This window comes from Corvus hawaiiensis, chromosome Z (assembly GCF_020740725.1).
Source record: "Corvus hawaiiensis isolate bCorHaw1 chromosome Z, bCorHaw1.pri.cur, whole genome shotgun sequence".
NCBI lineage: Eukaryota > Metazoa > Chordata > Aves > Passeriformes > Corvidae > Corvus > Corvus hawaiiensis.
The window spans coordinates 74,402,177-74,427,200 of record NC_063255.1 but is presented as its reverse complement, the minus strand read 5'-3'; the positions used below and the strand labels follow the sequence as shown (position 1 = coordinate 74,427,200).

At 40.2% G+C, this 25,024-nt stretch overlaps 1 protein-coding gene across 5 annotated transcripts; it reads left to right on the top strand.

The window, feature by feature from the left end:
- Positions 1 to 410: 410 nt before the first annotated feature.
- On the top strand, positions 411 to 24,787 carry FAM174A (family with sequence similarity 174 member A). Of its 5 annotated transcripts, none has more exons than XR_007200917.1 (5): positions 411 to 782; positions 7,710 to 7,844; positions 12,391 to 12,474; positions 21,352 to 21,795; positions 24,178 to 24,787. XR_007200917.1 is itself a non-coding variant. In XM_048291526.1 (3 exons), exons 1-3 carry the CDS (start codon positions 469 to 471, stop codon positions 12,410 to 12,412), a joined length of 471 nt encoding a protein of 156 aa, XP_048147483.1. In that variant the 5' UTR covers positions 411 to 468; the 3' UTR covers positions 12,413 to 12,865. The 5 variants fall into 5 exon arrangements, 1 of the variants encoding a protein (XP_048147483.1); XR_007200916.1 differs by having other exon boundaries at positions 22,230 to 24,787; XR_007200915.1 differs by having other exon boundaries at positions 21,352 to 24,787.
- Positions 24,788 to 25,024: the final 237 nt, after the last annotated feature.

The window sequence follows — 25,024 nt, the reverse complement described above, 5'->3', positions numbered from 1 at the left end:
CTGTGGGAAACCCGGTCTGACTGTGTGAGTGGGGTGTGTGGGGAGACAAGCGGGGACTCATCATGTCACTGGAGCCGCTGCTGCGAAGGGGAGCTTCGGGTCAGCAGTGACAGATCTGGCGTTGGGAGGTGGCTACCAGGGAGTCTCATAAATGGTCACACCGGGAAGTTTCCTTAATTTTTCTGCCTTCATTTTAGTCAGTTATAAAATCTCCATTCTTTTGTACATAGACTGAAGCTAAATCAGAGGACTGGTTAAAAAAAACCTACCCCGCCTTAAATTTGTATTCGAAGTAGCCCCTGACTCGCGCCCAAGTGTCACTGGCCACCCACAGAAAAAAGGTGGTGCGCACGACAGAGACAGAGCGACATGGGGGGAGGAGGGAGCGCTTCCGCTTCCGGCGGCCGCACTGACGGCGGCGGGGCCCGGCCGCGCTGCGGCGTCGTGCTGGGCGGGAGGCACGGGGAGATGTGGCCGCCGGCGCTGCCGCGGCTCCTGGCAGGGCCGCTGCTGGTGCTGCTGGTGCTGCTGGAGGCCGCCCGCTGCGGGGAGGCTACGGCCCTGCACCCCCGGGATGCCGCCACCACTTCCCCGCGCCCCACGGAGGCGGCCGGCGGGGCGGCCACGCGGAGCAGCAGCAGCAGGAGCAGCAGCAGCAGCAGCCGCCTGGCCGAGGTGTCGGTGCCGCCCGAGCAGGGCCAGCCCATGACCCAGCGCGCCCTGTCTGTGCTGGTGCTGGCCAGCGCCGCCCTCATCGTCTACTTCGTGATCCGGACCGTGCGGTGAGGGCGGGGAGCGGGCGTGCGGGCGCGGGGGAAGCAGCTCCGCGGCCGGGGCTGCAGAACGTGTCGACTCCGCGCCTCCTGAGGGGCTGGCGAGTAGCGCCCAGCTGCGCTGGAAAGCTCCCGGTGCTGCCTCCCCACTGTGGGCGGGGAAGAGCTCGGTCGGCTCCGGTCACGTCGCGGAGACGTCGCGGAGAATCGCACATCGTTATTGGGCCCTTCCCGACTCCCTCCTTTGCTCTCCGGGTGGACTTGTCACTGGTGGCATCTGTCAGCCCACCTAAATTTATTTTGTACGTTAAGTGATTTTTGACCAGTTTGCAAGCGTCTGTATCGCTAAACTACCAAAGTTGACTGTCTCCCCGACTTTGTCAGTAACCATCTTTCTTTTATGCTTTCTTTCACAGTAAAATTAACCTATTTTGTGCCTTTTTAAGGAAAGGGCCCTTGTGACGCTTGCTACCACTTAGCTGCCTTTATGTTTCTCATGGAAACTATTCTCCACATAACTTGATGTGTTTTTACAATTAAGTAGAGTGTTTGTCACTGTATTTTTTGTCGTGGCAGTTCTACTTCTCTCTCTCATGCTTTAACTTGAATTCTTCAAGGCAAGGCCCAAATGTGGAATTATGCATAAAGCACATCAATTATGGAGCAAGTTCTCTGTGTACGTTACATTTAGATATACTCATTGTGTCTAGTATCTGCATCATTTAGACTAGAAAGGCAGTTGAAAGACAGTGTTTTGTGTATATCATGTACTAAGGTATATAGTACAAGTAGATGAGGATATTTTGATTGTTCCATGCATGTCATGATCCGGTTACTAAAGTTCTTAGAAATGCCTCTGCCCGAATTAGGATGCAAACAAGACCCTATGCCAGTGACAATAGTATGGGTTTTATTTGATAGTAAATATGAGAGAGAGAGAGAGAAAGAAAGAACAGGGACAGGATAAGGAAAATATCACCACTCCATGGATCCCAGTGATGTTCCACTGATCCTCTCCAGCTGGTCTTCTTGGTGGTGAAGGTCTCCCCAAAAAACATAGAATCTGATGGGTTAATATGCGCTCAGGCTAAGTAGGAAAACCCAGGCACCTCCCTGAGGGGGGAGTTTTCCATTGTCTCTTACAATAGACTCTGTTTGTTGCATCATGTGCCGTCCTGTGGTGCAAGGCTTCAGGAATGACTCTAGGGGGCACTTCAGGGAGTCTTTGATGGATTATGACACCCCCTCAGCTGCCTCTCACGTGAATATCCTGTGGATGTGGCCTGTGGGGTTGGGTGTTCCACAGCTGGGCCAGTTTGTGTAAGGGAGGATGGGTGTTGACTGCTTCTTACTAGAGGTTATACCAGAAACCTCCTCCCCTAAACTCAGCCAGGGAGGAATCTTTGCTGTGTTTGGCTTTCTTGTAGATGCATTCTGCTCCTTCAGCCTTGTTTGTTTTTTCCTAGGCCTGAGATGATGAAAGAATGGGTTTTCTTTTATCTAATCTCAGTGGTTTAACTTACAGTCCAAAGCCCCACTCAGGTATCTTCAGGGAGGTATCTTTGGTTGTAGCTTCTTTATACAGTTTTTGTTATAATGAACAAAACTTTATATCAATGTTTGAGGCATGAACTATTTCAATCTCTGACAATACATCTTACAGATCACTCTTGAGAAGCCTTGAAGGCACTTCCCAGTGTCAGTGTGTCTTGTAACACCAGCCTGCTGGATTTAGAGATGTGAGTAGTACTGTGGAAAGGCCAAATAAATAAATAAATAAAGGCCTGTCATTGTAGGAGCTAGAGAAGGAAATTGTCATCTCTTGCCATTATTTTCTGGATGAGTGGTAATTACTTGATATTCCGGTTTTAGCAGTAGGATGCTGTTCTGCATTTGAAACTGGAGTGCTGTCTTCTAGGTGCTACTGTAAACTGGAAGCTTGAACACCTCACATTTTTCTGTATTTCTGCTGCATCTTGCTTCTGAAATTTGGAATAGATAAAGTTCAAATAAATAAATTTGAACTCCTAGCTGAAATGTTTTTGCAGTGGTTGTATAAGAAATAAAAGGATTAAGTGCAAACATCCCATTTTTTTGATAGGTTTCCTTAGCATGAAGACTGTCAGGGTTTGATGCCAGCTAAGTGCCAGTCACCCCCAAAAACTTACTCGCATATACTTACTCTGCTATAGCTGAGCAGAGGAGGGGAAATTAAAACGAAGACTTCATGAGTTGAGGTAAGAATTAGGGGAAAAACACTTCAAGGCAAAACAGGTTGAAAACTTAAACAGTATAAAGAAAATTTATTATTAACAGAATTAAAAGTAAAAAGGGCACTAAGAACTAAAAGAAACCTTTGGAACGCTTATTTTCTTCCCATCCCCCTCCCTCTTTCCCACTGACAGTGCAAGGAAAAAAAACCATGGGGTTTTGGTCAGTCTTTCACTTTTTAAGAATCTTTCTTCATTTAAGGAAAGGAGTTCTTTTTCTGTTGTGCCATGGGCTCTGTGTCTTCCCACAGGAGACAGTTCTCTGTGAATTTCTCTAATGTGGTTCCAGTTTCCACAAAATAGCAGTCCTGCCCAACCTGCTGTAACGTGAATCCCTCCCATGGGCCAAGCAGTCTTCCCACAACTGCCCAGCGTGGGTCATTTTAGTTCATGGGGTTTAGTCTTTTAAGAATAAGTTGCTCTAGTTTGGAAGCAAGGGTTCTCTATCTCTGGAAGCAAGGGTCCTCTCTCTCTGTTTGAGTTTCTCACTAGATTACAGCTTTTCAGCATCCACTCACTCTAGCGTGGACACTTTTCTTCATGGGCTGCGATCTCTGCATTCCCCCATGCACCTCATGAATTACAGGGAAATAGTTTGTTGTATTATAGTCCTCACCTTGGCTTGTAGAAAAATTTCATCTTCGACACCCAGAGCACCTTCTCCCTCTCCTTTTCACTGACCTCAGTGCCACCATATTGGTTCTCTTCACATGTGCTCACTTTTCCCTTTTCTCTGACTCAGAAGAAAATTGTTGTCTGTAGGTATTACTGTTCTCAAGTTCTATCAATTGAAAAGTTCTTACAGACCTTTGCTGGGCTGAAAAAGGTTGATCTTGTCTGTGCTCCATGTCAGGGAATTGTTTGCTATGTTTTCATCACTGGCCACATGGTCCCCGCCGGCACCGCACAGGTGGCCCTGGCTGTGAGGTCCTGGCCTCGAGAGGGCCCTGGCCTCAGGAGAGCCCCAGTGGCTGCACCAGGAGGGCCCCGGTGGCCCCAGCCTTGCATGGCCTTGGCCATGCCAGGATGGGCCTCTGGCAGCCCCACTGGGATCACCCCCAGCGGCTACCTCAGCACCCCTAGGGAGAAAGAGAACTTCCCCCAGTTTTCCTTTCTTAAATATGTCATCACAGAGGCGTTACCAACTTCTCTAATGGGGTTAGTAACCTGTCCATCGTCAGAACTTTCAGTGATTTGCTCTGTGCTGGACATAGACGTTTCGAGCAGGTTTTTAGCCCACTAAAAACCAGGCTGTATTAAACCAACACAAAGACATATCTTGTTATAAGACATAAAAACTCTGCAAACTTTCAACCAAGGTTGCCTGCCCGGTGGAAGAAGGGATGAAGTGAGTGTAGTGTTTCTGGATTTTAGTGAGGCTTTTGATGCTGTTCTTCACGGTACCCTTCTGGACAGGCTCTCCAGCTGTGGGGTGAACAAGTTTGTGGTGCACTGGTTGAAGAGACAGCTGAATGACAGGACTCACAGGGTTGTAGTGAAGAGGGGTGCATCTGGCTGGCACCCAGTCACCAGTGGTACTCCTCAGGGCTCAGTTCTAGGGCCAGCTCTGCTTGATACTCTTATCTGAGGACAGGAGTTGAATGTGCCATTAGCAACTTTGCTGATGGCACCAAACTGGGAGGTGCAGTAGGCTCCCCCAAGGTGCCAGAGGCCTTGCAGAGGGATCTAGACTGGAGCATTGGGCAGTCACCAGTGGCATGTCATTTAACGAGAACAAATGTTGGGCTCTGCAGCTGGAACAGGATAATACCTGTACACTAGTTTTACTTGGGAGAGAAGTGACTGGAGAGTAGACATGCAGAGAGGGATCGCAGGGTGCTGGTTGACAGCAAGCTCAGCATGAGCTAACATGTGCCCTGGCAGCCAAGAGGGCAAACTTCAGCCTTGGGTGCATCTCACACAGGACAGCCAGATGGTCAAAAGAGGGGATTGTCTAACTGTATTCAGCATTGTCATGGCCTTCTTGTGAGGACTCTGTGCAATAAGAAGCATACTAAGGCACTTGAATACAACCAGACTAGGGCAAACAAGCTCATGGAAGAGCTGGAAGGCCTGTCCCTCTGAGTAGCAGCTGAAGACTCTGGGTTTGTCTACTCTGGAGAAGAGGAGGCTTGAGGGGTGACCTCATTGCTCCCAGCAGGTCCCTGAGGAAGGAAAGCTGAGATCCAGCTATAGGATGGATCGTGGGAATGATTTAAAGTTGCACCAAGAGAGGTATAAACTGGACATTAAGAAGCATTTTTTTACTGGTAGGGTGGTCAACAACTGGAACGGGCTTCCTAGAGAGGGGGTCAGTGTTTAAGAGGCATTTGGACAATACCCATGGTACCATGCTTTAAATTTTGGATTGATCAGGCAGTTGACTCTATAGTAGTTGTAGGTCTCTTCCAACTGAGCAACCGTCAGTCACAGAGTAAAAGATTTTAAGTTAGTTTTTGTTAACACTCAGGACACTGCCTTAAGAGTCACAGTTACGACCATACATGCATGTTGCATAAACATCTCCAGTACTCTTGTAGCTGTAGTTTTAAAACTTCTTATATAGAGAAGGGTTTGAGTCGCAAGTGATTAGTTTATCCTTTTTTCAACAGGATTTGCTTGAGCCTAGAAATCTGTGCCAGCTTTGTGCTAAGTTTTTTTTTGCATTATCTACAGTCTAGGCATTTGCTATGACTGTCTTAGGTTACTCTCAAATCACAGTAGCAACTCACTTTCCATTTTAACCCATAAAGGGAAAAAGGTAAAATGTATAGTGAGATTGACAGAAATATTGACTGTACGAGTATCATGTACTGCCTCTTCTTAATTTCATATTTTCATTGTGTTTAAAATAGTTTCTTATCTGCTAGGATATCCACAATGCTTGTCCTAGTTGCAATTGCTTAGCTTCTACTTTAGTGAAAACAAAAAAAAAGGTACAATATGTAAGAAACAACCTTATTTTTCATCACACCGTCATCTTAAAAGTTTTAGAATTTTCTTCTATTTGGTGCTTTGAAGTGTACAACTTCTTTCTATGTTGAGGAGTAGAGGACAGATGAAATAAGTGAAGAACATGGAAGGGACTTCGTCTTGAACTGAAAGGTGAAATTTTTGGTTTTGGTACTAGCCTTAGCTTTAAATGAAAAAGCTGGGTATTTTGTTCTGTGCTAAAGTACTTAAATGCCTGGGGTAACAGTTGCTGCATTTTCACATAATTGAGAGTAGAGGAAATGATTGTGTTATTTCTTATAACATTATAAATTGGAGAACTTTGAAGAAGGGTATGTACTTTATCTCTTTCCCATTCTAACAAGGTTACATTTGCTTCTCAGTTCCAAAAGGCGATTTATTTTATCCACTGGAGTGAAGTGAAAAGATAAGCCAAGATTCAATGCTGTTGTGTGTCTTTTCAAGAAGGGTATTTAAACAAGTTGTTTAAGTACACCAGAGTTCAGGACAGAATTTGAAGCTGAAAATCTTAGTATTGTATTTGATACCTCTTACGAGGTAGTTAAAATGTTGTCTAAATGTGGGACAGAGAAATCACTATGCATAGCATCCAGCAGTATTATATGTAATACGATAGCACATACTATAATATCATAATATATTAATAATTTTTTTTATTAGCTCTGAAATATTCTGTGTTTAAGTTCCTGAATGTTGTAAACATGTTTTGTAGGCACCTAGCATGGGATTGTAAATTCTGGAGTTTCTGAATGAAAGATCTGTTACCGCCTTTGACTTTAGCACTAGGTGCCTAGACAAAATTCTTTCTTTTTTTTTTTTTTTATGTTCTGTAGCTTTCCTATAGTTTTTTGCCAGTTACTGAAAGTGACTCGGTCAGCATTCTGTAAGCAGATGCCTTTATATGGTGCTGAGTGGCTAGTGGTCTGAGTTCCTGAATTTGAGCAAGGCTTGTTCCATGGGTGTAAGAGTAGTTCTGGAAAGCTACGTGGAATGGTTCATTGTGTGGGTGACTCACATGGAACCCAGGGCCATGCAGCAAAGCTGTGGAGAGTGAGAAAAACAGATGCAGACAGTCTGCTTGTCTGTGATAAGCACTGAGCCTTAATCCTGAAAAGTGAGTCACTGCCGTTTCCTTCCGTGCTTTGTGAAGCACACGAGACATTGACTCTACAAGATCTGTCTTATTCTAAAGTGTAATTACAAACATTTTTTTAACTTGATATCTATAAAAGACTTCACAAACAACAATAAAAATTTTCAGCCATGACTTGTATTATACCTTTGCTGTAGCTTTGTTGAATTTCTGCCTGATTTGATCTGATGTTCTTTACAGATGCATGAAACACAGCGAATATGTAGCAAGGCAATTTTTTTCTCAGTAGAAGTATGTTAGAAGTATACTTTTGCATGTATTTTTACATGGCTCTTATATTTAGATGCTAAGTGCCTGTATTGGCTTTTTGTATTCACTGCATTAATTCTGTACAAAACTACAGATGACACTCTTATTGGCCTTAATCATTTCATGTAAACTGTTGACACTTAGAATTGTCTGACCTCTAAATTTCATAGAGCTATTTATCATAAATTTTGGAAAACTTACGCTAAGTATCAATATAGCAGTATTTTATGCTATTGGATCAGAAAGTAGAAAAAGATTTACATTACTTGAATGTTTTAAAATGCCTTTCAGGCTCAGAAGGCGAAACAGAAAAACACGAAGATACGGAGTTCTGGATACGCACATAGAAAACATGGAGCTGACCCCATTAGAACAAGATGATGATGATGATGATACAACAGTATTTGATGCCAACCATCCTCGAAGGTTTGTATTTAGAGCCTGAATGTACTTCTAGCAATAGAAGTGAAGGAGTGTGGGTGATAAGCAGTTTCTCTGAGAAAGCTCACTACTGTGTTTCATATGCATAGTTGGAGAAGGGATGTCAAGATCACTTGAAATTTAAATGGGCAAGAATTTAGTGGGCAAGAAGATAAACACCATTTGTCTTCAACATGTGAGTTCCAGAGAAATGGAGAGGAAGGTAGGATATTTTTGTTACAAATACAGTGTCATTGTTGAAGCTAATGTTAAAGTCAACAACTAGCTTTTACCATTCTCTCTTTTTTTTTTTCTCCCTACTTTGGAGCCTCGTCAGTTTTTCCTGTGCATTCTCACCTGTGAGTTCTGCTTCAAGTGGCTTTGCTTCATTCTGCTTTCTTATTGCTAAAATAGTCAGCAGTTAGTTGATGATGATTCTGCACCAGATCTTACATCTGGTATTACTGCACTGAAAGATTCATATTGTTAAGCTACTCTCTGAAACTTTGTAGATGCAGAAAAATTTTGTTTTATCTCCTTATTGTGTGTAACTTTTGTTGTATTTCCTTAGTGGCCTTAAACATTATTATCAATTCAAACTTAAATTCATGCAATTCACACTGAAATTTTTTCCTCGTTGACTAATGCCATCACATTGCACATGTAAAGATACAGTAAAAAAATTGATGGGATTATCATAGTCATAGTTCATAGTGAGGGCTGCTTGACTCTCAGAAGTATGAGATCAGATGAATTCTTCCAGTCACAGCAAGTAATTGATTCACACTGTTTAATGTGAAACCAGATTCAAATCTCGAGCAAAACAGTTTGATAAATGCAATACATGATGTCTCAAATGAATTAAAAGTATTGGAGTAGTAAGTCAGATGTTCTACTGTTCGTCAGGAGGAACTTTTGATGCAGTTGTGGAAGTTGAAGTGAAAGGTTCAGTCTGTTTTAACTTTGTCTCCTTAATGGGAATCTTCTGATTTAATTTTTTTTTCTTAAGTTAAAGCCCTCTTGACTTTTTTCTCACCCATATGCTAGATTAAAGTGGCTGGAATATCTCCACTTAGCATTCCTCTGTATTTTAGAATTATGTGACATTTACCATTACCCTATGTTACTAGTCTTGTTCCGGTATATATATATATACATATGTAAAATGTAATAGGTAATTTTCACATTATATCCAGGAATTCTCTCAGTGTCTTCCTTAACTCTTTTCGCTTCTGTTGTAATTCAGCATACTTGTTAGACATTGAGGTAATTGATGACCAGTTAATATGATATTCTTTATAAATGCTTATTTACAGGAGTATCAATTATGTTTTTTGATGGGAAGTAAAATGACAATATAGCTAGTCATCACTGACAAACAGTATTATACAATTATAACTTTCAGAGAGTGTATTTCTGATTTTTCTTCCTTCCTGTTTTTCTAAACACTTCAGTTTGAGGGAGGAAAAAAATTTGTTGAAGTATTTAATTGTAGAAGTATCAAAACTTGTTTCAATATCGCTCTCAAAGTATGTGCCTAAATTATTGAAGTCCTTATTTTGACACTGGGAACTCAAGAAAAGACTTCAGTTATATATAGTGAAGATTGTGAATTTTCTTTCGTTTTGTAAATTGATATCTTCCTGTGTTCTCTTATGGGGAGAAGCTCTTAAAATTTTAAGAGCTACTTTTTATTTTGAAAATAGTATTTGTGTGTAAGATGAAAGCAGTGCTGAACAATGCGAAATCACTCCACAAATCTGTGTAGAACAGCTTGATAAAATGCTGTTCAAACTTTGCAAGGTTATGTCATTGCTGGGAAGATAGTTTGAAAACTAGAGTACTTGAATTACTTTATTTTTTAAAAATCTTGGTTGGGAATGTACTTTTTGAAGTTAATTTATTTCTTCTTGTTTCAACTTGTTTGCATCTTCACTGAAGCTTAGTAATCAGTCTTCATGTCATTGCTTAAGCACAATGACCAAAGGGAGTACAAAATGTCTAAGTAAGCAAAGACAACGTTATGCTGAGAACAACTTGATGAAAATGATACTCAAATATTCTTGGGATATGTCATTACGCTTTGTTCTGACATCTGCAGTAATTCAGAGGTGTGGTTGGTTGGGGTTTGTTTTAGGTAGCTTAAATATATAGTCAGGTTTGTGGTGCCTTTTCCTCGTCTTAAAATCAAGAATCAAACATGGTTAGAAGGGGAAAAGGGATTTTACCTTTGTATTTATTTTAAGGATCCTTAGGTGCACTCCGTCCAGGTGGAACGTGCTGAAATGCACACCGCAATGCACACACACAATAGATCAGGTATAACATTATAGGTCTTACTAATTAGCATATCTATCAAAGATTCCCCAATGAGAGGCTTTTGAGCCCCCCTCCCTGAGGAACTCTCCCGCTGGATAGTCCTATCTTAGTTTACAAAATGTGTTCTGGAGAGGACCTTGGTGTCTGGGGCTTTCTGATCCCTAATTACGAGGCTTCTAAGATGTTTAGTCTCCTAGCTTAACAAAGTAAGTCTAAGAACGTAGGCTAAAAAACACTAAGAATACAAAAAGCTACGAAAAGGTATATAAAAGGGGTGTAAAAGAAAAGGCAAAAAATCATCATGGCATCACTTGGAGCCTGGGAACAAGGAAGAGAGGCCTTCAGTAGTTTTTTCAGTTTAGTGCTTTGTTAAATAAAGAACAGTTGCAGTTTTACTTAGAATCAACAATTGAGCTTATTTAGTTTGTAAGTTTCTTTCCTTCATAACAAAACAGAAGGCACTAAAAAGCTGAATGCAATTACAGAAAATGCTTATCTATATTGTCGCAATGACCGCCACTGACCACTGCCCAGGCTAGCTCCTGCGGTGTGCGGCAGGAGTGGGGAGCAGCTGGAGGCTCTTGGCTTTCAAGCTGCTCCTCGGGAGCTCAGCTCTGCCCAGGGGAGCTGAAGCTCCAGGCACAGTGGCTGTCAGCAGTCCGGACGAGGGAGAGGATAAAAAGTAGCAAGGAGGCTTGCCACACGGGAGAATCCAACTTTATTGGAGGCAACTCACAGGGGACAAGCTCCAGCAGCTCCAGGGAACCTCTTAGAAAGGGAGGTGGTACAATGGGGATGGCTTAACTGGGGACCAATAGAAATCTCTAAGGGAGGGATATGGACGAGGATAGACATTTCCTTGGGCCAATAGCCTCAAGGGGAGGAGGGAAAGGGATCACATGCCCCAATGGGGCATCAAGGTTTAGGGGATTTCCAAAGGGGGAGGTATCTAGAGGGGTAGGGTCTCGGGGGGTTGATGGGGACCATATAAGGGTAAACTGGGAGGTTTCAGATGATGGACACTGGACCTTCGGGAACAACAGGAGGGGTTTGGGTGATTGATAGGGAAAGAGCTAGAACAAGGGGAGGAGAACAACCATGTAGGGAGCACCGGGGGAGCGGCTTGGGTCTGGGGCAAACCAACTGGGAATAGGAGTGGGGAAGGTAGGGATGAACCATTGGGGTACAGAAAACTTATATAAAAATACAATAAAGGTATCGCATCACCACACTATATGTTCATTTAGATTTGTTATTGACATCAAAGTAGTCAAGTTTTGGTATATATATATATATATATATTGTTTTATATATAAAAATATGTCTTTTTTCTTTATTTCTTTGTGACATGTTAAAAGACTGTAGTGGCAACCAGTCTGCTTTAATTTTTTGTTGCTTGAACAATAAAGCATTTTTTTAAGGTGATACTCTACAAAATGATATGCATGTATTAGAAATTAGAAAGGCATGCTCTGGGTTAGCTGGTAACTGTATTAGACCCTTTCCAGGACTAGGCACAGAAACTGGCTTGTCTCCTAAAAATCACCGTAGTAGTGTTAGTATACTAGTGTCCAGATACATACTACTTTCAAGGGTTGCTATTTTCTTTCAGAGCTATATGAAAAAAGGTCCCCAGTGCCCTCAGCTGTAACATAGACACAATTTAAGTGTACTCCCACTGTCATCATCATCCATGTCACTAGTCTTTGTGCTACTGCTATTCGGGGCAGTTTACCAGAACAGTAGGTTTTAGCCATTTTGCTCAATAGCATACTTTTAAATGCCCAAGTGTGGAATTCTAGCTTTTGGTCTCTTGCAATACAACTTTACATACATGCCAATTGACGTACAGTATACCAATACCACATCTTTGTTTTTCAAAGTCGTATCACACTAATACGTTACAATCCTCATTGAATGACTTCACACAGATACTACTTGCCCAGTGCTGCAAGGCACAAGGAGAAGAATTTACTCAATTTTTTTTATAGTATTCCATAACTGCAGTGCTACCAAGACTTACCAAAGTTTCACTAGGAACTCAGGAGCCTTGAAGATTTATGGTACTTTGCTTCACAGTAGTATGGTAACTACGAGGTTTTCCATTCAAATTTAATAATAAAATGTCATGTCTCCCTGGGTTCTTTCATAATGTGTGATCTTTAAAAATGTAGGCTAAATTTGCCTTGAAACAGGGCATTTCAGATTAATGCATCTGTTTCTTCTATTGTAGAGAAGTACGTGCCTTTCAATGAAAGAACTTAATCTTAGAACCAGAGAAGGAGACTGCTTCATGGGAGAAATAAGAAGCAAGACGGTATGCAAGTGGGGTGAAACTAATTTAATTTGTGTATTTTATGGCATACTTAATATCTTGCAATAAGTAATGTATCAATTTGTTGTATCTTTTTGTATATAGAGATTCTCAATGTATATAGCCTGTGGGGAGAGAGTACTAACTGCACTAAGATAAAAACCTATTTGGAAGGGAGATTACTTGTTAAACAGGGTATTTTTTGCTTGTTATAAATCTTGTATGCCATTAACTGTGATATACACTTTTTTCTACAGTAATCTGGAATGTTTATTTTTTCTTCTGCTGTTAAATTGTAAGTAAATATAGCCACTGTGGACTTTTCAGAATTGTTATAACTTGATTTTAATTGAGGAGATGATTTATTGTTTACCAATAAAAAGCCAAACTACTGTCTTCTGTGTTGAGACTTTTTAAAAACTGAATTAACGTATTTTGTGTAAATTTCAGTGAAAAAATATGTTTACAGTGTTGCTAGCATTTAGTGCGATACTCCAACACTATAGATTTTAAGGATACTTGGGATGTTAATATAATTATGTAAAACATGGTATTGCAACATATTCTTGGTATTGAGACTGCTAATTGCAACTGTAGAGTTAATTTTTTGTGAGGCCTATCTTCAACTTGTGTGAACAGATGTGGTTCAGTGACTTTAGGGTGTTGCTGGTCTAGTCCATGTGATGTCAGTATTCAGATCTGCAGTGAAGCAGAGATAAGCCTTTGGGAAAATACTAAATATTCTGTAACTCTAAAATGAAATATTGACATGAGAAGCAGCTGTTACTGAAATGTATGGTAATACTCACGTGAATGTAGCTGACATCCAGCGATTATGTTTATATTTAGTGCCATAAAAATTATTAGAACAGTCTTTAAGATCTGGAACATATACTTCTTTTAATGTGTTGCAGTTTCCACCATAATCTTGATAATATAGACAAAATGTTCAAATTCTAGTTTAGAATTACTGTGTGTTTTTTTTGCTTATTCCATCTATCCATAGATACCTAGTATCAAGGCATAAACTTGCTGTAGCAGTATGGGTGGGGATGACTATGTATCCTGAAAGTGCCTAAATTATGGGCTACAGAGAAAGAGGAGTAATTTTTCCTGATTCTTCACCCTCTTGTTGTTTGAACAAAATCGGAGTACGTTTCTTTGAGGTCATTTCTACAGTTACAGGGTAGGGAGGGAGTCTGCTGTAGATTTTCTTTACCAGCTGATTTGTTATATTGAAACCTTCTTACTTGCTCTAGTAACAGCTCAAATGAGGTCAAATCAGCTTCCCAAGGTAATTTTCACCTACAGTTCCCCATGTGCCACACACTCCTGGGAAATACATTGTATTTACAATAAATGCAAGTCTTTATTTTGCTTTCTATTGTACCTAACTTCTTCCGCCTATGTTTAAAGATAAAACTGAAATGAAAACAGAGCACTAATTCTTGCAGATGCTTAGTTGGGGAATCTGGAGACGTGGTAAAGAACAGCTGGGTTGTAGACTGCAGGTGAGAGAACAGTAAATGATAGAAGGCAAAGTATGTTGTTTCCTTATATAAAGGGGACCATCAGTGTTTAAACGAAACATAATTGAAATCTTTCATAAGTACAGACTGTCTTCCTGACATCCTAGAATTCAAATCTGTAGAATCTTTCTAGGCTTTGAGCCTTGCTGAGGAGGTGTTAGGCTTGTTATGCATAGATATTTGAACTATTTAAGCAAGTTAGAATCACTGGAATTGCAAACAATCTTTGAACTCTTGTATGTCCTGCAGGTAAACCTTGATGTTTTCCTGCAGAAAAAGCCAAAATGGAACAGGTTATTTATGTATCCAAGCAAATTTTCTGGTGGAAAAAAAACCCCCCACAACACAAATTTTCCAAAAAATTTTATATAGACTTCTTTCATCCATGCCTCAAAAATCATGAGGATATATTTATAGGACAAACATCTGTAATGCAGTTGTACACCTGGTAATAAGCTGGGACAGTTTTGGTTTCTGGTATGTCAGATATCATGTGGTTGATGGTGCAAACTTCCTTGGCCTTATTCAGCTTGTATCTAATTTCAGTAGCTGAATTGTCTCTCATTGCATTTGCTCACACAAAACTAGTCAAAAAATAATCATGATTTTGTATATCTTGGTCTTAACAGTTAGAAATTGCAGCTGTGAGTTACACACAGCCCCTGTTGATAGGTGCGACACCATCAGTACCATTTCCAACTACATCTGAAAAGCTGTTCTTAGAGCTGTTCTAACATACTTTAAAAATTTGGGAAAGGATATGCCACCACAGAGGCCGGTAACAGACCTGTGCATAGACAAAACTGAAGTTTATATCAAGCCTATTTATCACTTTAAAATTTCATACAAAAACAAGATTAAAAAGATGAAGACAAGTAATTATGAAATGTATAACTGAGTAGCTGTGTATGGAAAATTTTATCCCCATTTGAACTAAGATATTAATAGACCAGTAAAGAATGTGAGCTGATCTGCTGAATTAAAGCTCCTTGAAGATAGAAGATAGCCCAAGTTTAAATAAACTGGGAGAAAGGCTATATTTTTTCTGTAACTTGAATTTCCGAAGACAGAAAATCAAATGTGGAGAAAAATCTTGGAAGATTGAAAAGAAAATTATGTTTAAAGATACTTCTACAATTTTGACAGTATTAAAGCTATCACGGCATGTAACAGACATGCCTGTTTGTTAGGGCTTTGTGACTTTTTTCCTTCACTAGTGTAATTTGAGACACAGCTTGTACAAGAATATGTAGTTCCTGATAAAGTCTGAATGTATTAGTTCAGTGCATTGATAGGATAATGGAGCATGCACCCTGTGATACCGTGGTGACTGAAGAGGCAGAAAGCATTTTTATTTTTTGTGTTGATCAGTAAGAGCCAGGAGCAATCTTCTAATACATAAGCCAACTGAAAGAATTTGGTCTCAAAAGATCCAGTGTGAGTGGACTGCTTCATAGTTTTGGAATAGGCTTCTGTTTGCTACAGGTGTCTTGTTTCATGGTACTACTGATGATGATGTTCCAAGTTGTTAACTGTTAAACCCCTGCAGAATTGATCCAACTCTGTGGTGTCCTCTGGCAAGATTTTTGTGTGATTTTTCTCTGTCCACAATAACTCATCATATTCAAGTGGCTTGCATTCTATTTAGCTTACATCTTGAAACATTCTTGTTTTAAGACATGATAAAACAAGATATCTTCAAGGTAATATCAGGATGGATGGATAAGTTTAAGATTTTAATAAGAGATACAAAGAAGGTTCTTAAATAATGAACTCCTTTGCATGTAATTTTTTGCTTTCTTAATTTGGGAAAGTATGAGCTTATGTTTTTGACATCAGCGTTTTTGATGGCAGTAGGCTTGTGGCAGTATGCTTTGCACAAAATGCAATATATAATCTTTTCCTAAATGATGTGAACATATGAATCAAATGTACATTAAGTAAATATGCTGTTGCTACTAATCTAGGAGGAGCTGTGGACTCTCTCAAGGGTAGCGAGACCTTACAGAGAGACCTGAATAGACTACGGAGCAGGATAATCACCAGGCATATGAAATTTAATAAAGATCAAGTGCTGGATTCTCCAGCTGGGATGAGATAATAATACATACAGACTGGGCGGCAAGAGGCTGAAGAGCAGCCCTGCAGAAAGACATCTGGGGATTTGAGTCAGTGGCAAGTTGAATATGAGTCCGCAGAGCCCTGGCAGCCAAGTGGGCCAACTGTGTCCTGGCATGCATCCAGGTAAGGGAGGGGCTTGTCCCACTCTGCTCTGTTTTCAGCACCACAGTATGAGAAGCGTAGGGAACTACAGCTTTGTTCAGCCTGGAAAAGAGAAGGCAGTGGCCAAGAGGAGCAGCAGAATGGGATATGCTGATGTCTCTGCTGAGTAGTGAAAGTGCAGATGGGAAGGGGATGAAGTTGCGTCCCATGGAGTTCAGCTTGGGCATACAGCGTAGTCTGAGTTCAAAAGTTATGCCAGAGTTCCATTTGATACCTCTTTATATCAAACTAGCTAATGGGCACTTTGTTTATCAGTTTTCTTCCCTAAGCCTCACTGTTTAATAAAAACAAAGATTCATTCATATTATCTTCATGAAACTTGATCCATAAAGACAGAGGAGGAAACAGTACACATTCTCACCCAAGCATTTCATTGTTCATGTTTTAAAGAAAAGTCAGTGTCAGTTCAACAGCTGACTGGATCATGCATTGTATAAAGAAGTACTCATTTTTAATAAAAAAATCCTTTAGTCCTTCCACAGCTTTTTTTTTAAACCAAATCCAGCAAAAAGCCTGTAGGTAAGGTAAATGGCATTTATGAGGAATCTTGAGGAAACTCCTTCAGGAGATTACTTTATTTGAAAGGTCTATATGCCACATTTTGAAACTCCAGAGATTTCACAGTGAATATGTTTGAGCTGTTATTACTCTTCGTACCTGCCTTGGCCACTGTCCAAAAAGAGATGTATGACTACATGGGTTTCTATTCAGACCAAATACAGTTATTTATTATTCTATGCTCCAATAGAGTCCAAAGGCCCCTCATTTTTCTAAAAAACCCTACAGTTTATATTATAAAGATATACATTAAACCTGCTGAATCAAAGCAGACATCAACAGTTTTGTGATGGTACTGAAAGTTAGTGTTACACTTCCCAGTACGAAGATTGTTCAGGTAGGTGGTGAAATATAATTCAAAGTTTAACTGTTCTTTCTAGCAGATCTTTAATTTTGCTTTTCCTGAGATGAAATTTAAATCTTGTTTTTAGTAATTTTAAGCCTATTGCACTTAAGCTACAGTGAATGATAAAAAGAGCTTTGTTCTACTGCAGATCTGCCATTGCTTTCAAGATCATTATATTGCCTCTCCATTTTGTCTGAACAAAATACCCTCCGTTTCTTTCCTCCTCTATTGGTTTTGCATTGGTTTTTGGTAGTGGGGGGTGCTACAGGGGTGGCTCCTGTGAGAAGCTGCTAGAAGTTTCCACCATGTCCAGCAGAGCCAGTCTCTGGTGTCTCTGACGATGAACATGCTGCTGGCCAATGCTGGGCCAGTTAGAAATGATAGTAATTCCTCTGTGATAACACATTTAAGAAGAAAGATAAACAAAAAATTGTTGCACAGTTTTAATTCCAGCCAGAGAAGAGCAGGATGAGAACATGTGAGAAGAAAAACTATACAGACACCAGGGTCAGTGGAGAAGGAGAGGGAGGAGGTGCCCCAGGTGCTGGAGCTGTGATTCCTCTGCAGGCCGTGGTGATGATCACGGTGAAGCAGCTGTGCCCCTGCAGCCCATGGAGGTCCATGGGGATGCAGAGATCCATCTGCAGCTCATGGAGGAGCCCCCACCAAAGCATGTGGATGTCTGGGAGGAGGCTGTGATCCTGTGGGGGACCCGTGGAGAGGGGGGCCCTGCTCCCATGCTGGAACAGCCTGTCCTTGAGGCATTCCACCCCATGGAAGAGTGACCCATGCTGCAGCAGTTTGGGGAGGACAGCTGCCCATGGGATAGACTCACTTTGCAGCAATTTGCAGGGAGCTGTTGCTCGTGAGATGGAGCCATGTCAGAGAAATTCATGCAGTACTGTCTCCTGTGGGAGGGACCCCATGGTGCAGCAGGGGAATGACTCCTCTTCCTGAGCAGCGGGAGAAGCCACGGGACATGAACTGATCACAACCCCCATTCCCTGCCTCCTTGCACCACTGGGGTAGAAGGCAGAGCTGAGAAGGAGGGAGGGCTGGGGGGAAGGTGGTTTTAAGGGCTTGTTTTACTTCTCATTATCCTCCTCTGATTTTGTTAGTAAATAAATTCACTTCATATCCCTAAATTGAGCCTGTTTTGCCCATGATGGTATTTGATGAGGCGTCTCTCCTGGCCCTTATCTCAACCCACGAACCCTTCATTATATTTTCTCTCCTCTGTTCAGCTGCAGAGGGGAGTGAGTGAGTGGCTTTCATGGGTGCCTGGTGTCAGGCCCAGGTCACCCATGACACCTCCCAAGATAAATATAATTGGCAAACTGCATCTAAGTTGGCTGTGAAGACATTGAAGAGCACTGCGCCCTGTGGAATGTCACTAGTGACAGATCACCAGCCTGATGTCACCCTATGCACTGTCACCCTTCGTGCCCTACCCATGAGCCAGTTGCTGTGTTTGAGATGATGTGTTTATCTAGCTGAGTGCTGAAAAACAGAATTGAAGAGTTTATTGAAATCCAAAAAGATGATTACATCGACTGTCTTGCCTTGTTGATCAGTGAGGTGGAGAATCTCGTTATGAAAGGAAATCAGAAGGACTTTACCCTCATGAACCCATGCTAGCTGTGAATGATGACTGTGTTGTCCTTCAGGTATTTTTCAATAACTCAAAGAATAATCTTCTCCATAATTTTGCCAGGCACTGAGGTGAGACTCACAGGCAGGTAATTACCAAGGTCATTCCTCTTGCTATTGTTAAAAATTGGGATATTTGCCAGCTTTAGGTCATCTGGGACCTTCTATGATTCTGTGTTTCTGTGATTACGGTGATGGAAACATATACAAAGGTTGCTGCAGCTGTCATACTTTTGGCCCTGAGTTGTATAAATAAGTTCCCTTCCTCCCCTACCCATATAAAAGATAAGTTACCATATTTTCAATTCTAGTGCTGTAAATAACTTCAGTTGATTGAGAGCCTTAGATTTTGTAGCTGCTTCAGAACCATTTGATACTAGAAAGTAAATGCAGAAAATAGGGTTCTAAATTTAATATGCATAGCTACACAACGGCTTTATATCTGCAAGCAGGATGGACGTTCTAGACTTTATTCAGTCCAAGCTGGACATGACAGCGTTCATTTTCCCAGAGGCAATGTAAGACCAGGGCTTACCTGCCTGAGCAGCTGTGGTGCTTTGGTCCAATTTTTTTGTTTTCCACTAACATACCATGAAATACCTGAATACCAGTGTGCAATATTGATTTAACTGAAGTATTTGTAATCTTCTGGGTACAAATAGTAGAGAGTCATTAAGATTTTAATTGATTAACTTGGCAACTCTAGCTGTCCCCAAGAAAAACCCTTAAATTCATTCGTGTTGGTGTAAGTTTCAAGAAAAAGAAAGCTAAATATAGGATATATTAAAAACTTGTTAATTATAAAATACGTTATTTATTTTTTTATTTGAATGCAAGCTCTGTTGTCCTTGGTGCAGATACATGTCTTCAGTACCTATGAAATTGAAATATTTTCCTCATTTTTAACACTGTAGATACTGTTCTGCCCATTTGTGTTGCTAGATACTATAAATCAGAAACAAAATGATTTGTAATGTTTCAAATTTTAAATGAAAATAAAAATTCTCACATTAGATTCGGTTTTGTTGTCTTTCTAAATCCATAAAAAGGGCAAAATTATGATTAAAAAATGCAATTTTCAAGGTTTTGGGGTTTTATTTGGGTATTGTTGCTGTGGTCACTCTTCTGTTGCCTCAACTGTGCTTTCGAGTGCAAAGTACAGTGAAGTAACTGTACGCAACACCCCTTATGCAAGTGTGAAGCTTGCCTTGAATATGACATTCCACAGCAAAATCCTGTTGAAACATTTAGGATTGTCTTTTGTTTCTTTTCTTGCAACAAACACAAATTCAGTTTTGGGTAGTATATGTGCCATTCCCCAGTGAGCAAAAGCAAGAGAAGCCTACTGTGAATATGTTTAATTTAGCAAAGTTAAATCTACAGCTTCTTAAAACCTTTCTCTAGTTAAATGGCAAGATGATAATAGTTTCATATTTTCAGAATTCATGTGAATGTTTTGTTCAGAGGCTACTTAAAGTCGGCGACTGACAATGGACTACAAGCCTTGTATGTAGAAGAAGCATTATAAACTTGTCTATGCTTCAGAATGAAGTTGCAACTCTTAACAGTGGAAGGAAGAGGGCATATGCTTTGTCCAAGGTTAGCCCTTGACCAATGACCATTTTGGGTTGTTAAATAGACTGGCCTACTTTGACTATTGTTGCATGTGTCAATAATGTCCTTTGCACTTTTCAAAACTGTTGACATTCAATTCTAGAAATATTCACAGCAGACTTCTCAAGGACTCTGTGCTCATGCACTGAAATACAACATCCCCTTAAAAATTCTGCAGCAAGGCCTCCAAGTGTGTCTCTTTTCTTCCTAGCTAGTAATCACAAATCTAGTAGCCAAGTTGTTATTTAATCTCAGTAAGAGGTCATATGGATGAAATAGGGGTATTATAAAAACTTAACTATCATGGCAAAGTAGTGTTTTCTAGTTACTTCCACCATCTTGAAGTTTACAGAGTAAACTGACTCTAGCAAGACTTTCACAGGAGTGTGGTTGGTTGTGGGATGAAGATGAGAGTTTCCCTTGCCTGTTGCAGAAATACAGGGGGGTCAACATTCAGCCTGTATTGCCTGAATCTCAGGAGTGGTATTCTGTTACCAGCAAAGGAGAAAACAGAAGTCTTGAGGATATTTCTGTATAATGTCAGTGATGTATCTGACACAGATGTGTGGCAGCAGGTATCCTATCATCATGGACAGAATGTCCATCTACTAACGTTACCAGTCAATGCCAAGTGCCCACTTTGTTGGGGCTACTGCCAAATAGTGAAATGTTCCTTCCGGAATATGTTACCTAACACTCTGCTACTGTCTCTGGCTAAGATGGCTGCTAGCCCAAGCGTCTTTTTTTCTTTATTTTGGCTGTCTGCTGTCAGTCAACTTGGACTTCTCTTCAGCAGCAGCTCCCAAGCTGAATTATAATCAGCCAGGCTTCCTCTTCCTTATCAGCCAAGCACTCAGTAAACATATTTGATTTAGAATTCTTTGTGTTTTTTTTTCCCAGGGCCAGTGTAACCCCAAAATGGGCCCCTCCAGCCATGCTGTGAAGCTGCTGTGGAGAAGGACTTGGTCAAAGCAGGCAAGCTCTGTGAACTGCTCCAGCTAATATGAGAGGGCAGTACCCTTCAGTGTATAAACAACTGTCAGTGGAATGTGAATGAAGTGCTGCTAACATTTTATCACCTTTTATTGTAAATTTATGTACACTTTTGGCACTTTTAACAACAAAGTAATTGCATTTTACAACATACAGGTTTTCTGTCTTACGGCATTTGTTTTCTTTCTGTCTTTGACTTGTAAATGCTGCTTTTTATGTTGTTCTGCTGTCAGCTTCTCGAGGACGAGAGGCTGTGTCCAGATCACTTGAAGGAATATGAAATGAAATGGAGTGGAATATGAAGAGGCCTTTGAGGAGCCATGAAAGGAATGGAAAGTTGAACCTTCTTGCGTAGGTATCATTCAAAAGTGCCATTAATGATTATATGAACTAAGTGATTGCATTTTGCTGGACTATAAACAATTCCATGTCTTGCCTTCTTCCTCCTTCCCTCCTTCCTCTTTGCCTTCCTTTCTCTTTCAACAAGTGTACCCTTTTCTAATTGTGCAGTAAGTGCTGAAAAGGAGACATATCCTTCCTATGAAATGCTTTCCCAAGCACAATCACTGTCCAGAATCAAAGTGAACCTGCTGGACACCAGGCTCTGAGTTTCCCATCCCTCATGTGCCCGGGAATGCCTGTGTGCTCAGTTCATGGTCACCTGGCAGAAATTAAGGACTCACTATTTCCAATAGCATTGATGGTTAGAATTGGAGCCGTATTAACCACTGGAGAAGTAATAGGTAATGCAGCTGACGATGTTGATGTTCCCATGTTTGGAACAGGTGCCAACTTACCACAGGAGACAACTGCTGGAGTTCTGATACAGATACACATCAGTGTTTACAGCCAGTATATTAATGTGAGGTGAATGAATCAGTTCTGCTGAGACACTGCTGTCATCTCGCTGTGCTTTTGATTGAGACCTCAGGCTCCCTGTGTTAGTCACTGGATTTCTCATCTATGGGCTTGCAGGAGTTGATATGTGTCCTGAATTCTGTGGCATTTACACTAAATATTTCAGGTAGTGCCACAGATCTTCGTTGTAACTACATTAACTGCAGTACCGAACTGCTATGAAGTTCATCCCTTCGACGTTAGTGTTGCCTGCTTCAGGACTGGAAGAAAAGCCCAGAAAATGCAGGCTGCTGAACAGAACATAGCACCAACTCTGAAAACTGGCTCAGGAATGTAACCTCTTGAACCCAGAAATTTATGGGCACAGAAGTGGAGGGGATCAGACTGTATACATGTAATTTTTTAACCATGGTGGATGTAGGCTCAAAAATTGCCAAATCAAAACTGCTCAGACAACACCTTAGTCTTTTTTTTATCTGACCAAGTTGCTGCAGATTGAGTGGCCACCTCTCCCATGCTTTACTAGATGTCTCTTGAAATTCTACTTGGTAGTATGCGGTATCAAAAAATTTAGTCACACATGTTAAACATTATTCTTTGCTTTATATTGAAGTAAAAATTCAATCAGATTTTACTAGATAATCAAATTTCTTGATATCTTCAAAAATAAATTAATTTGCTTGAAGGTTCTTGTTTGATATGAGCCTCTTTTTAAGACAGATGGAAATCTTCACATGAATTTCTTAATATCTGTTTCAAGTAATCTCCACTATTGCCATAAGGTGGTTTTTTGGTCTTCATGATCAGAATTTGGTGGGTTTTTTGCTGGTTTTCATTTACTAAGAGTAACAATGGTCTGGTTTTACACACTTGGTTTTTTTAATCTTAAATTTTAAGTCTAAGCTTTTTCAATAACATATTTGATCACTTGGTGGAGAACTGATTATTGATATTTATAAAGGCAGTGAAACACAGACTTCAAAAGAAACATTAAGAATTTAAGATTTTAGTTAAAGATTAGTTTTGCTAGAATTAGAGTAAGTAGGTCCACCTGAGATTAATTAAGAGTTAATAAGAGTTAAGTTAGAAACAAGCTTTTAAGTTTCAGATAATTAACTGTCTTTCTATATTTGCTTAGCTGTGTTTATAATAAGAACCAGAAAACATTGATAGATACATCTAAAGAAATTTAAAACAATTGCTAATTTTTCCCATCTGGATACTATTCAGAAGTAATAAGGAAGAAACTGGATGTTCCCCAAGAGGCCATTTGTATTGTCAAAACCCAGAGGGCTGGAAAGTTCAAGTGAGGAAGAGTATTATTCCTTCAAGACCATTCCTCAATTAATAATGGCCACCGACTCAATTTAGAAACTATACTATGCATGCTTAATGACATTAAAGCTAATTTCCATACAAAGCAGAGAATAGGAGGGGTCATTGTTGTAAATATGTATTTGTATTTTGGATATTCATAATTTTTGTGGATAAATAGACTCTGTAACCATTCATACTTTGACACTGCATATTAGGAAGCTATTCCACGCAGCTGTCTGGCGCCTAATAAAACATACACTTTCTAACTCTAAACTGTTAGAGAGTTTTTGTCCGTCTCAGTTGGATATCGATGCTAGATGGATATTCATATTTTTTGGTAAATCAGTAGCATTTCAAACAGAAGTTCTCTGACCATTGTTAGGTTCTTTCATGGCTTGTGTATGTCCTCATTGCCTATAAAGCAGTTGGAATAGGTGAACCGACAAGAGACCCAAGCACTTAAATTTTGGAAAGTACAGATTTTCTCAGGAATCTTATTTCTCTCTCTACACACATAATGATATTATTAGTGACTCTGTCTCCTTTTTCTTTCCACAGGATTTTTCTTATTTACTGCACAATGGAGAAAATTAGTAAATAAACTTTCATTGTACTTTTTTCCTCACACATTTGCATAATTTAAGCCATATTTCAGGATTCAAATGTTTTTCTGCATAAAGAGTGACTACTTTTCCTAGCTTTATTCCAAGACACCCACACCGATTGTGTCTTAGGCCTTCAAATGAATAAAACCAAATCAATTTTCACAGAAACACCGGAAGTTCTTATTCCCACTCTACAATTAAGGTACTGAGACTGTGAGAAATAAAATTGTTGCTAATTTTAGTAATTTTTCTTTGGTTAAAGCAGTAAGAAATGATTTTCCAGAGTGTTGAAGCAGTGCATATGTTCTATGTATGTGGTATTTTTTTCATTTTTGTGTTGTACGAGCTTTTGTAGAGCCAAAATCCTAATTTGACTGATCAGCAAATGAGAACTACATTGTGAATGGCAAACTGGACATATTTTGAGTTAAAAGATTTCTTTGACACCACCTGGAAACTCAGTGGCAGGGCTTGGAATGGAATCAGTTTCTCTAGAGTATTGACCAATTTTGTTTCCCTTTCTTTTTCCTTTTAAGCCTGAAATAAAGCACATAGATCTGTAATCACTGTGCATCCCTAGTTCATTCCTCAATTGTGCTGAATCTGATATGCTGAATGAAGAGGGGAAAATACTTTCTAATTATGTAATTAAGGGCTGTACTGCAGTGCATATGCACAAGGGGGCAACTTTCTTCTGCCATGATTAAAGAAGAGTTATTTGGCTTTGGAGAACTGATCTGGTATTCAGGAGACAAAAAAAAAAAAACCAAAAAAACCCAAACCAAAACAAACAAACAAAA